This window comes from Haemaphysalis longicornis, unplaced genomic scaffold (assembly GCF_048455015.1).
Source record: "Haemaphysalis longicornis isolate Haplotype H1 unplaced genomic scaffold, Haemaphysalis longicornis Haplotype H1 scaffold_5, whole genome shotgun sequence".
NCBI lineage: Eukaryota > Metazoa > Arthropoda > Arachnida > Ixodida > Ixodidae > Haemaphysalis > Haemaphysalis longicornis.
The window spans coordinates 115,400,038-115,416,752 of record NW_027526385.1 but is presented as its reverse complement, the minus strand read 5'-3'; the positions used below and the strand labels follow the sequence as shown (position 1 = coordinate 115,416,752).

Genomic DNA, 16,715 nt, shown 5'->3' with positions numbered 1-16,715 from the left:
ATTGCAAATGCTGATGTAGCCATTGGAAAAGGAAAAGACAACCTTTGTTGCACAAGATGACCCTTTCCAAATCAGCATAAAGCAATTTGAGTTATACAACCGTCCTGCGACATTTGAGCGATTATTCAACACGATCCCTCGAGGACTGAAAAGGGAAGCATGTATGTGCTATAACCAGAACATTGGCATTCATGACCGCATCTCACATGCAGGTTTAAATTTCAAAAGGAATTCTAAAAATTGTCGCTTTAGTGCAGTAATGCGTGTTCTTGTTACAAAATACAGCATTCGTCAAAACACTGACACTTCCGCTGCAGTTCCTGAATGCCCACCTTCGCGTTTCTTGAAACGCCTGCGATGTTATGATTTATTCAGGATTTCTCTAAAGTAACTCTCCTTCTAGCCACTGTCTACAAAAAGGACAGGACATAAGTTTGGACCCGGTTGGGTGAGTACTCGTTTTGGGCAATTGATATTATTCCTCAGGCTAGGCACTGTTTTGCGCCTTTTTAACGGCGCCACCACCAGAAGAAATTCGCAAAAATGGTGTGGAACTGCCCTGACGTTTGAATGTGGAGCACGCGTGTTTCCGTGTTCTTTTAAAGTGCAACCGCTCGTTACCCTGAGAATGTTAGTCATTTGAAACACACATTTTTTTTGTCAGAAATTAGGCAAGGGCGACGCTTGTTCATTTTATTATCTACCTTATTCCTGTTACCTATTTTTTATTCATTATTCATTGATTGGGTTATTAGTAAAAGTAATGCCACTAGGACTTGTGGTATCAACCTAAATGTCTCAATTAGGGAAATCAAGTGCGACAAAATAAAAATTGCTTTCTAGTTATAGTCATGAGATAGTCACGTGAGTCACTAATTGGGTTAAAAGTCAAAGTCGTGCCACTAGGGCTTGTGAGCTATCAAACTAAAGGTCTCAATTAGGGGAATCAAGGGGGCAAATTAAAAATCGCTTCCTGGTTATAATCATGATAGTCACGTGAGACACATATTGGTTTCAAACTCAAAGTGGGGCCACTAGGGCTTGTAAGGTATCAAAATAATAGTCTCGATGAGGAGAATCACGTGGGAGAAATTAAAAATTGCTTCCTGGCTACAGTCATGAGATACATGAGTAATAGATTGGGTTAGCAGTAAAAGTGATTCCAGTAGGGCTTCTGAGGTATCAAGGTAAAGGTCTCGATGAGGGGAATCATGTGGAACACATTAAAAATCGCTTCCCCGTTATAATCATGAGATAGTCACGTTACTCAGATTCGGTTAAAAGTCAAAGGGGTGCTACTAGGGCTTGTGAGATATCAAATTAAAGGTCTCGATGAGGGGAAGCACGTGGGGCAACTAAAAAATTGCTCACTGGTTATACTCATGAGATACTCTCGTGAGTCACGAATTGGGTTAAAAGTCAAAGTGGTACCACTAGGGCCTACGAGGTATCAAATAAAAGATCTCGAAGGGGGGGATCACGTGGGATAAATTAAAAATCGCTTCCTGGTTATAGTCATGAGACAGTCGCATGAGTTGTGGATTCGGTTAAAAGTCAAAGGGATACCACTAGTGCTTGTGGGGTAGGAAATTAAAGGTCTCGAGGAGGGGAATCATGCGGGACAAATTACAAGCTGCATCCTCGTAATAGTAATGAGATAGTCAAGTGAGTCATGGATTCGGTCAAAAGTCAAAATGATGCCACTAATGGTATTGGGGCATCAAATTAAAGCTCTCAATTAGGGGATCACGTGGGGCAAATATAAATCTTGCGTCCTCGTTACAGTGATTAAGTAGTCTTGTGAGTCATACGTTAGGTTAAAAGTTAAAGTGGTGCCACCAGGGCTTGTGAAGTATTAAATTAAACCTTCTACTAGGGGAATCACGTAAAAGAAATTAAAAATTGGTTCTGGTTATAGTGATGAGATAGTCACGTGAGTCACGAATTCGGTTAAAAGTCAAAGTGGTGCGACTAGGCTTATGGGGTATCGAATAATGATCTCAATGAGGGGAATCACGTGGGATAAATGAAAAATCGCTTCCTGGATATAGTCAAGAGATAGTCACGTGAGTCATGGATTCGGTTTAAAGTGTAAGTGGTGCCACTAGGGCTTGTGGGGTATCAAATAAACTTCTCATTTATGGCAATCACGTAGGCTGAAATTAAAAATTCCTTCCTAGTTATACTCATGTGATAGTCACTTGAGCATTACTTGGTTAAATCTGATTGTGATGCCATTGGGGCATGGGAGAGATCAAATTAAGGTCTCGATCTAGAAGGTTTTCATACAAACTATTTTTTGAAAAGATTACAAAAAATATTTTTAAATAAAATTAGAAAAATAACTATTTTAGGTGATTTAGTTTAGGACATCAGTAGACATCACAAGCCGACACAAGTCCGCCAAAAATCCGTATTAGGGAGGAGCGCGCATTATGGACGCGATTTTCTCTTTACCTAGTACTTGTGTACCTTTGTTTGTTTTAAAAACAATATGAACGGGAAATATGTTTGCAGGCAGTTTTTAGATACCATATTTTTTGGTGTATTAGCAAATTTTCTTCACTGTTATTGCGCCATTGCTGTCGAGGTCACTCAATTCGCCGTTGATGGAGCTCCCGAACCTCGGTTCGCCGCTAGATGTTGCCGCGAACCATGTATGGGTTTGTTTATTTATTGTTTGTTTTTACTTCCGGACCACGCCCGGCTGTGTTATCTGTGTTTGAAACGAAGCGCGTCTTACATGCTTTACTTTTATTGGGCACGGGCTATTAGATTCAGATAAGCAGACTGTTTTGCCCTAACGTCACTAACCCAGAATAATCTTCTGTGATCTACAATGTTCTGGATGTGAATCGATGCTTCCAGAAACACTTGCGTGGAAACATAAAAGCCTGCAGAGCAGACGTCGTGGGATTCTATTCGACGACACTCACCTGTGCAAGTCACAATGTTGACCGCTGCTTTGCCACCTCTGTATTCTTTTCAGTTGTTAGGGGAGCAAACGTTCGCCCCAAAAAACTTGTTTCTCCTTCAACACAACTGCGTCGTCTTTGGCATCGTGACATCTGGTGGAGGCGCGGGGTACTAAGCATTGATGCTCTCTACGACATCTGGAAGCCGCGAAGCCAGTCCAACCAGAGAAAGCCGCCGACTGCAAGGATTGCTACCCGAGTTTGGTGTTTTGCCAGAAGGGCCCAAGAGAAGGAACGCTGCAACCAATATCATGGTGCAAACACAACGTCACCAATCGTCCTGCAGCAGCCCCGAGAACCGCCATCGTTTCGGGGAGCACCCACTGAAAACACCGAAGAATGGTTGGGGAAGCCTGAGCGCGTCCGCGTCTTCAACAGGTGGGACGACAAAGAAACGTTCCGGCATGTCTTCTTTTACTTAGAAGATGCTGCTCGAACTTGGTTAGAGAACCATGAGAGCTCTTTGATCGACTGGACTCAATTCAAAAGGCGGTTCTTTAAGACCTTCACTACCGTGGTTAGAAAAGAGCTAGCTGCGCTTTTGTTTGAAACTTGAACGCAGCACCCCAACGAAGGGGTGCTGATCTTCGTTGAGGAGATGAAGCGACTTTTTCACCGTGCGGACCCCGAGATGACCGAAGAAAAGAAGCTCAAGTTTCTAATGCGAGTAGTGAAGCAAGAGATTTTTGCTTGTCTTGTCCGTAACCCGCCGAAGACGGTTGCAGAATTCGAGTCAGAGGCGGCCGCGATAAAGAAGACGCTAGAAATTCGAAGGAGGTAGTACGACCGCCCTGAAACGCACTGTTCTCGGAGACCATCGGTGCCGCAACGGTAAGCTCCGATACAGTGCGCGAGACCATCCGAGCCGTGGTCAAGAAGGAGCTTCAGATGCTTTTTTCAACGACGCCGCAAGCTCAAGTGGTTTCCCTGACTGCCGTCATCCGAGAAGAGGTTGAACAAGCACTGGGGACTTCTACGTCTACAGAAGCACCCCGTCAGCCCCAAGCGATGACCTACTCCGCAGTTCTTCGTCCACCCCGCCCTGCTACAACCCGCCATCAAGAGGCCGAGCCATACCGCCGTGTTATGCCGTCCGCCCGATGCCCTGTAGACCAATACCAAACGCCAAGGAAGACCGACGTGTGGCGAACGCCTGATAATCGCCCGCTTTGCTACCACTGCAGAGAGGCCGACCACATCTACCGTCGCTGTCTCTATAAGAGGCTCGGTTTGCAAGGGTTCTCCGTCGTCGCCCCACGCCCCCGATACTTCCAGCACCCTGCTGAGATCAAAGAATACCTCTCCAACACCAACCAATTACCAGCCCGCTTCAACCGTTCACCGTCACCCTACCAGTATTAGTCACCGAACCGCGGCAGCACTGCTGACTTCTCACGTTGAAGGTCCCCCAGCCCACGCAGGGGAAACTAAAAGCAGCAACTTTGGGAGGTAACATTGCACAATGGCGGAAAAATGAAAATCCTCCAACGACGCAGCGAGTCGCTGAAGTCCGTGATTCACGGCATGCCCCGACCCCGACCGCCCAATCTAACCGTGACGTGACTCCCTACTCCGACGACAGCCAAATAGTAGTCGCCCTCATAGACACGGGAGCCGACCACTCAGTCATGAGCGGACCTTCTGCGTCTAAGCTGAAGAATGTTATGAGCAGATGGGATGGTCCGCACATTCGCACAGCAGGAGGCCACCTCTTGACGCCAAGTGGAATTGCACATCGCGCGTCACCGTAGACGGCAGAATGTTTCATCCGGCGTTCGTCATTTTGCCAAGCTGCTCCAGCGGCGTATTTCTTGGAATGCACTTTTTGATGGACAAAGGTGCAATAATTGATCTACAGACCAAGTTCATAACTTTGTCCTCCGATCACTCCATGACACCGGAACCGAACCCTGAACACCGTGCTGCTTTAAGGGTTTGCGATGATCATGTCAGACTGCCACCCGGCGCAAGCTTGATGATCACCGTCTACTATGAAGATGCTGTTGCTGACGTCGACGCTATCATAGAGAGTGACCAAAGCTTGCTCCTCGGCCGCGGTGTCTTCGTTGCAAGAGGAATTGCCAGCTTTACGCAACGCCAATCCCAAGTTTTGGTCACTAATTTCAGCTACAAATACCAGCATTTAAAGAGGGGCACTGCCATTGCGTTCCTCGATGAAACGCAAGAAGCAAGTGACGTGATCGCAGTTGCCGACTTTGAACGCACACCCGAAGATACCCTAAAGCTTCCGAATCCCTTCTATGTTAATCCGGCGTTACCGCAAGAAAAACGGAAGAAATTATTGGATTTACTGCATCGCTACAGAGAGTGTTTTTCGTCGAACTCAAAACTACGTGAGACCCCTCTAGCGAAGCACCAAATAATAACCCAAGATAGAGCCCGACCTACACGACAGTCACCGTAACGCGTCTCTTTACACGAGCCTGAACCCATCCGTACTCAAGTCGACGACATGCTCCGCGACGACTTTATACAGCCATCGAAAAGCCGCTTGGCTGCGCCGGTCGTACTCGTGAAGAAAAAAGACGGCCCATTAGGTTTTTCGTTGACTACCGGCGACTGAACAAAATCACCAAAAAGGACATGTGCCCCCTCCCCCGAATCGACGACGCCCTCGACCACCTCTTCCAAGCGAAGTATTTCTCATCGCTGGATCTGAAGACCGGCTACTGGCAAATTGAATTAAACAAAAGAGACAGAGAGAATACTGCATTTATAACCCCAGACGGCCTATACGATTTCAAAATGATGACGTTCGGGTTGTGCACGGCGCCAGCAACGCTTCAACAAGCCATGGACACGGTGCAAGCTGGCCTGAAGTGGCACACCTTCCTCGTATACCTCGATGATGTTGTGGTATTCTGCCGGACTTCCGACGAACACCTTGCAAGGTTGCAGTCTCTACTCGAGGCCATCCGTACGTCAGGTTAACACTGAAGCCTCAAAAAGTGCCGCTTCGCGTTCGAGGAACTCTTGTTTTTGGGCCTAGTAGTCAACGCAGCGAGAGTCCAGCCTGATCCGACAAAATCTCTCCCTATAGCGAATTTCTCAAGACCGAAAGATAAGAAGGGCGTGCGGAGATTTCTCGGATTATGCGCATACTACCGGCGCTTCGTCGCAAACTTCGCCCGCAATGCAGAGCCACTCACCCGCTTCACGAAAGATAGCATCCCTTTCAGCTGGGAAAATGCCCAAGAAACAGCCTTCTGCGAGCTACAACAATGCCTGCAAAGCCAACCTTTGCTCGCGAATTTCGACGAAAACGCCGAAACAGAAATTCACACGGACGCCAGTGATATAGGCTTGGGTGCCGTCCTCGCACAAAAGCAAAGCGGGTGCGAGAAAGTAATCGCCTATGCCAGCCGCAGTCGGTTCAAGGAAGAAAAAAACTACTCAGGCTCTGAGAAAGAGTGTCTCGCGATTATACGAGCCATTTTAAAATTTCCCCCATACGTGCATGGAAGACCATTCGAGGTTGTGGCAAACCACCATGCGCTGTGTTCTCTCGCCATTTTGAAGGACCCTTATGGTCGTCATGGTAGTTGCAGCTTGCGGCCGCAAGACTTCGACGTTACAGTAGTCTGTAAATCCAGGAGGAAACACTCCGACGCCGACTGCCTGTCCTGTGCCCCCATCGATCCACCACCACAAGACTCCGATTAAGACAGTGCGTTCTTTGGTGTCGTGACTGAGAGCGACCTGGCCGCTCAGCAGCGTGCCGACACCGATCGACGCGTCATGATCGACTACCGCCAAGGATGCAATGTCGACGTGCCCAGGGCCTTCAAACGCAACTTACCTGAATTCAGCCTGAAAAACTCCGTCCTCGTGAAGAAGAATTTCAGCCCCAGAACAAGAGAGAATTATCTTCTTGTCATTCCGGCTGACCTTTGTGCAAACATTTGGAAGCGTGCCACAACGACCCGTCTTCCCGAAACCTCGGCACAGCTCGCACAATTGGGAAAACCAAGATGAAGTACTACTGGCCTCGTTTTGCATCCGACGTCACCCACTACGTCTGGAGCTGCCGTGACTGCCAGCGAAAAAGAACGCCACCGACGAGACCAGCCGGACTTCTGCAGCCGATCGGCGTCCCATCTAAGGCCTTCCAACAATTTGTAATGGACTTTTTGGCCCCGTTCTTTACATCCGGATCCGAGAACAAGTGGATTGTTGTAGCGACAGACTACATGACGCACTACGCAGAGACCGCCGCTCTTCCGAAGGGGACTGCACAAGAAGTCGCAAAGTTCTTCATGAGCCAAGTTGTGCTGCGACGTGGAGCCCCGGAAGTCCTACTCACGGACCACAGAACGGCCTTTACTGCGGAGGTGATGGAAGGGGTATTACGCTACAGCAACACAGATCACCGAAGAACGACGGCGTACCACGCCCAAACGAACCGACTAACGGAAGGCCTGAACAAGATAATCGCGGATATGCTGTCAGTGTACTGCGACGTTGAACATAAGACTTGGGACGAAGTGCTACTGTATGTGACCTTTGCGTACAACACGGCTATCTAGGAAACTACGCAGATGACGCCGTTCGAGCTTGTGTATAGAAAACGGCCGACTACGATGCTCGACGCCATGTTTCCGCACGTCGAAGACGACGACCTCAACGCTGACGTCCAAGGATACCTTCAGCGTGCAGAGGAGGCCCGCCAGCTGGCTCGAGTTCGTACAACGAACCAGCAGCCAGTGGATGCCGGGCGCTACAACCTCCGACGCCGAGACGCCGAGTACCAGTCTGGGGATCGCGTGTGGGTTTGGACTCCCATCCGTCGACGTGCACTAAGTGAGACGCTTTTGCGACGGTATTTGGGACCCTACAAGATTCTACGACGTGTGGGGGTAAGTTACCTACGAGGTGATCCCCGGTGGTTATTCCGGAGCATCACGACGACGCACGCAGCCCGAAGTCGTCCACGTAGTTCGCTTGAAACCTTACTATGCAAGATGACGGACTTTTTTTGTTGTTCGTTCGGACTGCCTTTATTTTAGCATTGGGTCGATGCAATGCGATTGGGGTAATGCCGCGAACCATGTATGGGTTTGTTTATTTCATCATCATCATGATCATCACCCTATCTACGCCCACAGCAGGGCAATGGAATCTCCCATCATTGTCCAATTACCCCGGTCCTGTGCCAACTGTGACAAATTTATCCCCGCAAACTTCTTGATCTCATCAGCGCATCTAACTTTCAGCCGCCCCCTGCAACGCTTACCTTCTCTAGGGGTCCACTCTGTTACCCTTAATGACCAGCGGTTATCTTGCCTTCGCATTACATGCCCTGCCCACGTCCATTTCTTTTTCTTAATCTCTACTAATATGTCTTTAACACCTGTTTGCTCCCTGACCCACTCCGCTCTCTTCTTCCCCCTTAATGTTACACCTGTCATTTTCCACTCTATTGCGCACTGAGTCGTTGTCACTTTAAGTTGAACCCTCTTAGTGAGCCTCCACGTTTGTGCCAAGTAGGTAAGTACCGGTAAGATGCAGCTGTCATAAACTTTCTTCTTTAGCGACAATGGTAGCCTGATATTCATTATCCCAGAATTTCTTCCATATGCACCCCACCCCATTCTTATCCTTATAATTATCTCTGTCTCATGGTTGGGATGTGGGGTCGCAACTCTGACTAAGAAGATATATTCGCTTACCACCTCCACTACCTCGCCACCAATCTCAAACCGCTGTGCCGTCCCGAGGTTATTGATCAGTACTTTAGTTTTCTGCATATCAATTTTCAGGCCCACGGTTCTACTCTGTTCGTCCAGTGTGGAAAGCATGCTTTCCAATTCGTTCCCGAGTTACTTATGCTGTATTCGGGTGATCGTTCTGATACTCCGACTCGGAGTACGCCGATGCGCCGCTTCCCCCAATCTGAGCAAGAGTCACCGCTCCCCAACCGAACGCGTACCCGATCTTGGAGTAGCACGCGACCGTGGCGCCGCGGCGCGGCCAAAACGGCAACTGTAAACAGCCAGGCCGGCCAAGGTGTCTCAACAAATGGCGGCCTCCGTATTGGACGCGTCAGCTCAAAGCCAAAGTTCCCCGACATCAGCCGAGCGCCTGTTATTCGCAATGATTGAAGGTAAGTTGTAGCATGAGCTCTGAATCGTAATCCCAGCTTTTTTTTGCTTGATGGGTGACCGTAGGGCCAGGCTAATCTAAAAATATAAAGGAAAACGGTCAAAATACCGCGTAGCTAAAAGCGAGCACCCGCATACCGCCAAGTTATCTGAAATCGTGTTAATATAACATACGGCCTCTGTAAAATGAACTGTTACAGTTATAGTTCGCAGGTTTCGTCAGTCCACACTTTTATACTGGAACAAGCGCAGTGGGCGAAATGACATGGGAAGAGAGCGGGATGTACCGATCCTTTGCTGCTAGGACACGACCGCCGAGACTGGGGCTCTCTTTACGCGTTCGTCGTTGTTTCCGCGAGCTGCTGTATTGCGCTCTTAATCGAATGGAGTCGGTGACGGCGAATGTTAAGGAGGCCAACGTTTCACAGGATCAGTGTTTTAACCCCACATGTGCTCAAGTCTAACAAAGCAGTCTACAGCTTGTAAACTATTTGAGCCGTCGCGTTCATTGTGTTTGGCGTCTTCGCTGCTCTAATATGCGCCATGTAAAATGCTCAGGACGGCTACATTTCTTACACGATGGCTGTGTCATTTGAACTTCCTGTAACTTTTGCATTCTCTCCTACAGGCACACCACCGAGCTCTTATGCTCCGGACGGCGACAAAACTGCGGATTATAACGCAACATGCTCTGGTAAGCCGCCTGTTTATTTAATTGATCTTCACAACGAATATGGACTCTCTCCAAAGAGCTATGTGTCATATTGTAACTCAACGATTGCAACGCACATTTCATGGATGCTATACTCGAAGATAGGTAGTAATTAGTCACATTTGTATTCACAGCGCCAAAGGCTAGAGGCCAGAATTAAAAGTACACCGAAGAATTAGCATTATCCTGGTTTAGCAGGGTCTAGTATATTAGTGCACTGCACGGGCCCGGGCCGGCCGGAATGCCCGAGACCGGCCCGCGCATAGTGGGAGAGTGCAGGCCAGACGAGGGCACTCCAGACACACAATACAACATGACTGTATTTTATTTCTGCTTTTTTGAAATAAAACAAACAGAACAAAGGCGACATAGACTTCGCACTGTCTACTGTTGCCACCTCCGTGGTAGCAAGCGGCTCCTCGGTCACGATGCGTGGCCCTGCATTCCAAGCGCCTGGGCCTCCATAAGAAGCGCGAGACTGAAGAATGGGGGTACAGCTCTTTATTTTGACTGCACACGTCGAATACACTGTTGTGTACAGGATGGGGGTTGGTGAAATAGGCACGAGAGAGGAGACGCGGGGAGAAGCAGTCATTCACAAAACAACACAAACACATATCCCCTGAGGCTGGGAGCCGTAAAGATTGCGTCGCCGGGGTGCGCCTCACAGAAGTTCCACAAAGGGTCATGCGGCCCGCGTCGTCGCTTTGTCTCGAACGGTTGCCGGAACCCCCCCGGTGGTGGCAGCCTGGCTCGAAGTCGTCGTCGAACAAAATAAATGGGTCAGTCACAGCGTACATGCGTGGTCGCAGTGTCGTCGGGATGCTACGGGTCCGTGGAGGGCGAAACCAAACCCTACTGAAGCGGTTCCTCCACTTCGGAAAGCAAGCTGTCACCCAAAAATGCCAAGGCAAGGCAGACAAGATTTGTTGCCATCAGCTGCCGCCTTCAAGGTCCGCACATCCCCATTCTTTTGCCGAACGTAGGAACGCCGGACGCCCACAAGTTTTCGCATGGGCGGTAGTCACAACCGTGCATAGTTTCGGGGACCAATTTTCAAAGCAGAGCCAAAGTTTCGGATAAAAAGTTTTAAAACCATGATTCAAGGCAGAAAAGAAAACAAACGCAGACAAAATAATGCAGCCCGTGCAGTGCTCTATAGTATATACAATTACTGTTACTAAAATCTGTCAGCTGCATGTGATTAATCACCATGTAGGGTGGAATGGAACATCTCACATTTTTTGTTTTGATTTATTGCTTATCTAATTCGCTTAATATATTTTTATTTTTTTAGTACTGAATCATCATGAATCAGGACGTGTCGTCTCATTACAGTAGTTAAAACAGCTGCTCTGGTCTGCTGTCCACCATGTAAGAGGCAAGATATTTTGAAAATATCTCTATTGTTCTCTGTCTTACTCTAATCCTGGCTTTCTCTATCTCCTGTGTGAACAGCACCCTGGGAGGAAGGCGAGACAAGGCTGCTGCTAACCCTGTACTCCCAGTACTGCAACGAAGTTGGCCCGTTAAAAAAAATTTCGGACAAAGCGGGCAATGTACTAGCAAGTTGCCAAAGAAATCTGGCAGATTCTGGGGATACGCCGCTCAGCCGAGCAATGCGACTCGCGCTTGAAAACGATCATACGAAGAAAAAAACTGAGGTAACAAATAACAGAACATCAGGTCGAAGTCGCTGCAGGGTGTCCTACAAGGAAGAATTTGCAAAGATTAGGGCTCTGGACGACAGTATCGAACCAGAAGTCCTCCGAGGTGTCGGTACAGTGTCCTACAAGGCCGCAGCAGTCGATTCACCGAGCACCAGTGCTCAGACAACAGACAGCTCGGGGAGTGCTGACCCGAGCCCTCTTCCGTCATTTCCAGAGACTGAAGGGGACTCCAGTGGGAGCAGCAGTTTGCCGGAAACAGAAGGCACGCGGGCAAAAAGAGCGAAGAAAGATCGCGCAACTCGACCAAGCACGGGCCGAATGCAGGACATGGCATTCTTTTTCCAAGAAATGAGGAAAATAAACGAAGAGCGCGAGCAGAAGGAAGAGCGAGAAAAAAGGCCCGAGGAGAGACACCAAGAGCTCCTTCAAGCCCATCAGCAACACATAGCGGCACTGAGAGATCTTGCCAGGAGCGACGAGGACATCTAAAGAAACTCTTTGCTTTATTAAAGGAGCAATAAACTTTGCGAAGATGTCGTTGCGTATGTTTTTACAGGCTGGTGTTTTTACCTGCTCTCGTCAGTGGCGAAGCTGCTGTGCCAGGCAACTTCTTTTCAGTTCCCCCAGGCGTCGCAGTGAGCTTTCAGGCTCTGTCAGTGGCTGTCGGTTTGCTTGCAGCTCCGCACGGTTCTCCCTTATGTGCAGAGCCAAGTCCTGCCTTCTTTCTTCTCTCTCTTCGTCAGTGAGCAGGTCATCCACATCTGTGTCCCCACTGTTCAGGCAAATATTGTGAAGAACACCGCAGCCTACTATGAATATTGTAATCTTGTCGACTGTTGTGAGCTCCACGTACCGGAGCTGCCGAAACCTCTATTTAAGCAGGCCAAATGCATTCTCGATTACGACTCTTGTCGAGGTATGGCGGTCGTTGTATGCGTTTTTTTCTGCGGTCGCGTCACCGTAGTTTTTGTAAGGTGTAAGAAAGTGGTCCCGGATGGGGTATGCAGCGTCCCCGAGGATATGGTCCGAGGATATGGTCTGACCTGTTGATTTCGCAAAGCGTAGGCAAATCCTCTTGCACAGGCGACAGCTTCAAGACTCTTGCGTCATGAACTTTGCTGGGGGGGCCCGTGAAAACGTCCTGAAATCTCCTGTTTGAGTTGCAAACTCCCTGCATCGTGATAGACACCTGGTCGTGCCTGTTTATGTAAGTCGACCTGACTTTGTTGACCAGGCAGCGGACGGGGATGTAGGTGCCGTCAATGCACCCAATGACGTTTGGAAATCCTGCAAGCTGCAAAGAGAAAACGTATGCAAGTGTAGGCTTATACGTGGCATTCACACGGCCATTACTGTTTGGTAAAACACATAGTCAGCGAGTGCACTGGTGAACATAGGTGAAAGTGTGCTACAATAGTCAGGTATTCATTGTGTTAATGACTGGTTAAATACTTTTTTTTTTGCAACTGGTGTTGATTTTTATTACTGAATATATTTTTTGCATCATACTTTAAATTCCAAATCGCGAAAAAAAAGGAGAAACCACTGCTCACTTTCTTAAAATCCCTGGCCAGAGCCTCCTTGTCAGGTGCGAAGTAAATGACTTCTGGGGCAATGGCAACCAGAAACCCAAGCACCCTGTCAATGACGGTGAGCTGCGTAGAGTCCGCCATGTTGAACAGCACGGCAACCTCCTTGATTGAGGCCTTGTTGACCACGTACCTAAAAAAACAATTGCCACAGTTTAAACTCTAAAAACCTTCCTTTGCCACCAATAAAGCAAAGGTTTAGTTCGTCATATGCATACATGGCAAGACAATGCGGGCAGATTGCGAAGCCATGCATTGACCTAACTGCGTGGTAACAATAGGGCTTCAGAATTTTTTTTATTTAGACAGCCTTACAGACGAGAAATACCATGGTGAGTTGCCGTATGCCGTAATGACCAAAATGGGATGACTTACTACTCTGAGAAGAATGTTTTCTAGAGGTATTGTTATACGATGAACCAACAAGCCTGAACAGTACAACATTCTTTAAAGCACACAAACGAAGTGCTGACTTTCATATTGTTTATACTCTCCACAACAAAACCCATTTTAAGAGCCTGAATTATTAATAACCTACGCCAAAGGACTCGTAGCATACAACTAGTGCTTTCAATTTCGCTTTATTTTTATGTACTCTATGTATGCTAGAAAGGCAGGTAATAAACAGTTGAGAGTCAGTATTTGCCCTGCGTGTTTTCATCTTGGCGCAGCAGTGCAAACATAACAATATTTGACGTTTGATGACCATTAACGAGAATACAATACACTAACGACGGGGTGACTCTCACCCGCACAGGAAATGCCCGGAAGCGAAACACCACACTGTGCCACAAGCTTAGTAATATGCAAGATTTAGCTGGCTTACCAGAGAAACGAAAGAATGTGCTCTTCCGGAGTCTTAGCGGGAGTGCCTGTGTGGTGCCGGTCGAAGGGAAAGAAATGGGACTTCTCGAACTGCCTGATAAGGTCGTAGCAGGCTCTCCGAGGCAGGCGGAAATTCCTGCGAAACTGCAATGAGCATTAGACCTCGACACATTAATTTGATTTTCAGCTTACCTTCTCTTCAGAATAGGTGTGCACAACCTTGCGAACGTATTCCTGCACTTTGAATACTGGAAGTGGTTCGGCGAACAGTTCGGCGAACTTCGCAGCGGAAACGTGCGAGTCATCGTCGTCTGAGCTGCTGTCCTCCCCGGCGTCGATTTCGAACTGCAGAAGTAGCGGAGACGGCTCCCCTACGCTCAACAGGCGTCTCCGTTTCGACATGATGCGGAGAATAGCACAAGAAGCAAAATCGTCGAAACACTCCCACAAATAACCGCTGTCGAGGCCTCAGCACAGAAACGGAGGATTCAGCGAACGCCACCGACTGGGCAGGCGAGCGGGGCGAGCCACAAAGGCGAGCCGCGGTGGTCGGGGTCACGTGACCCAATCGCCTCCGGATTTCGGTGGCACTCCAACTTCTGAGTCGGAGCAGTCGGAGGCGCACGGAGTAGAGTACGACGCTCTGAGACGACCAACCGAACATACGTCGAGCGCTCGATTTCGACCACCCGAACACGGAGTCGCTTTTCGGAGTGCTCTAGAGCGCTCTAAAACGACCACCCGAATACAGCATTAGCAAAGCAACGTCAGCAGCAAACTGAGGTTACTGAGGTATTCTCTATTAACCCTTACTCCAACCTGTTCCCAATCCAACGTTCTGAATACTTGTTGTAAACATGCTGTGAATAACATTGGAGAGATTGTGTGTCCTTGTCTGACACCCTTCCTTATAGGTATTTTACTGCTCTCCTTATGGAGGATGACGGAGGCTGTGGACCCATTGTAGATATCCTGAAGTATTCTTACATAATGCTCATCTACCCCCTGCTTCCGTATTGCCTGAATGACTGCTAGGGTTTCGATAGAGTCAAATGCTTTCTCATAATCTATGAAGGCTAGGGTGTCCCAGCTATCATGCACCAAGATTAAAAAAAACAGTAATGGCGTAACTCGAAGAAAACCTAGTGGATAATGTTTGCAGTACTGTGGTGAAGCGGACAGCATTTTTTTCGTTAAGGAGACTTAATATATATTTGTAATAATTATCTAACTCGCGAAGTACTGTCCTAATCACTAAAGTGGCAAGAGGCACTTGTAGGTACCCACGAGGGGCATCTAACTGCGGTATTTCCAGCGACGAACTAATTACGTACACATTTATTCTGACTGTTAAAGAAAACCCGCGAAATATGAAAAATACCACGTGACGGCGCGTCCGCGCGCATCGTAAAGCAACGCCCTCAAACAGGCTGCCTCTGAGTTAGCCAGAATGAAATAAACAAAAGAAAGAAAGAAGAAATCGCCACCGAGTTTGTGCCTTATCTGCGCTGTCGTTTCGGGCGGGTAACACCGGAAGCAGTTGCTTTCAATCAGCTTATTTGGGGATGCTGCTTTACAATGCGCGCGGATGCGTCGTCACGTGGTATTTTTCATATTTCGCGGGTTTTCTTTATCAGTCAGAATAAATGAGTACGCAATTATTTCGTCGCTGAAAATACCGCAGTTAGATGCCCCTCGTCGATACCTACAAACGCCTCATTGACACTTTAGTGATTAGGACAGTAATTATCGAGTTAGATTATAATTATAAATAATTATTTAAGTCTCATTAACGAAAAAAATTGTCACCGCTTCTTCACAGTACTAAAAACATTATCCACTAGGTTTTCTTCGAGTTACGCCATTACTCTTTTTTTAAAACTTGGTGCATGATACCTGGGACACCCTGTATATAGGGGTTCAGTATACTCCGCGCACTTATTTATCACCTGATTGATACTGTGAATATGGTACATTGTTGAATAACCTTTGCGGAACCTTGCTTGTTCTTTAGGTTAACTGAAATCTAAGGTTTCAAAAATTTTGTTAGCGATTACCTTGGTAAGTACCTTGTAGACGACTGACAGTAAGCTGATCGGCCTATAATTTTTCAATTGTTTCATGTCACCGTTCTTATGGATTAAGATGATGTTCGAGTTCTTCCAAGATTCCGGTACACTTGCGGTCATTAGGCATTGCGTATACAGGTTTGCCAGTTTTTCAAGTACAATTTCTCCACCATCCTTTAAAAGGTCTGCTGTTATCTGATCCTCACCAGTTGCTTTGCCCCCTTTCATTTCTTTTAAAGCCTTCCTTACTTCTTCGGTCTTTACTGGTGTGATGTCTATCTCCTCTGAAGTACGGTCTCGTTCGGCCTTATCCTGGATGTCCCGGCTACTGTACATGTCCCTAGAGAACTCCTAGGCCACTGTGACTATTTTATCCCTATTTGTGACGACATTGCTTTGCTTATCTTTAAGTGCATACATCTGATTTTCCCCGTGCCAAGACGCTTCTGCACTGCTTTCAGGCTACCTCCGTTCTTTACAGCGTATTCGATCTTCTCCATATTATTTACCGTGTGTCAGCTGTCTTACGCTTATTGATTAACTTCGAAAGCTCCGCTTGTTCTATTCTATCAGCTTCAGTAGAGATTGTCATGGTTTGCCGTTTCATAATTAGATCTTTCCTCTCCTGTGAAAGTTTACCAGTATCCTGTCTAGCCATTGTGCCCCCTACGTCTACTGCAAACTCCGTGATAATGAGTGTAATGTTTTCGCTGGCTTCCTCTTCGTACGCTCGGCTTCATCGTTGAGAGCTGA

The 16,715-nt window shown here is 47.6% G+C and overlaps 1 protein-coding gene and 1 pseudogene across 1 annotated transcript; one reads left to right on the top strand and one right to left on the bottom strand.

Moving 5' to 3' along the window:
- Positions 1–9,014: 9,014 nt before the first annotated feature.
- On the top strand, positions 9,015–11,968 carry LOC144139867 (uncharacterized; annotated as a pseudogene).
- Positions 11,969–13,890: 1,922 nt separating this feature from the next.
- Positions 13,891–14,295, bottom strand: LOC144139409 (uncharacterized). The gene is made up of 2 exons (XM_077671752.1): positions 14,086–14,295; positions 13,891–14,037 (listed from the first exon to the last, which is right to left on the bottom strand). The coding sequence occupies exons 1-2, from the start codon at positions 14,293–14,295 to the stop codon at positions 13,891–13,893; spliced, it is 357 nt and encodes a 118-aa protein (XP_077527878.1).
- Between the last annotated feature and the right edge of the window lie 2,420 nt (positions 14,296–16,715).

Bases quoted from the DNA above. Each gene is read 5' to 3' on its own strand.
- LOC144139409 (XM_077671752.1), bottom strand. From the start codon at position 14,295: ATGTCGAAACGGAGACGCCTGTTGAGCGTAGGGGAGCCGTCTCCGCTA. The intron at 14,038-14,085 runs GTAAGCTGAAAA...TGCTCATTGCAG, and splicing joins ACACCTATTCTGAAGAGAAG to TTTCGCAGGAATTTCCGCCT.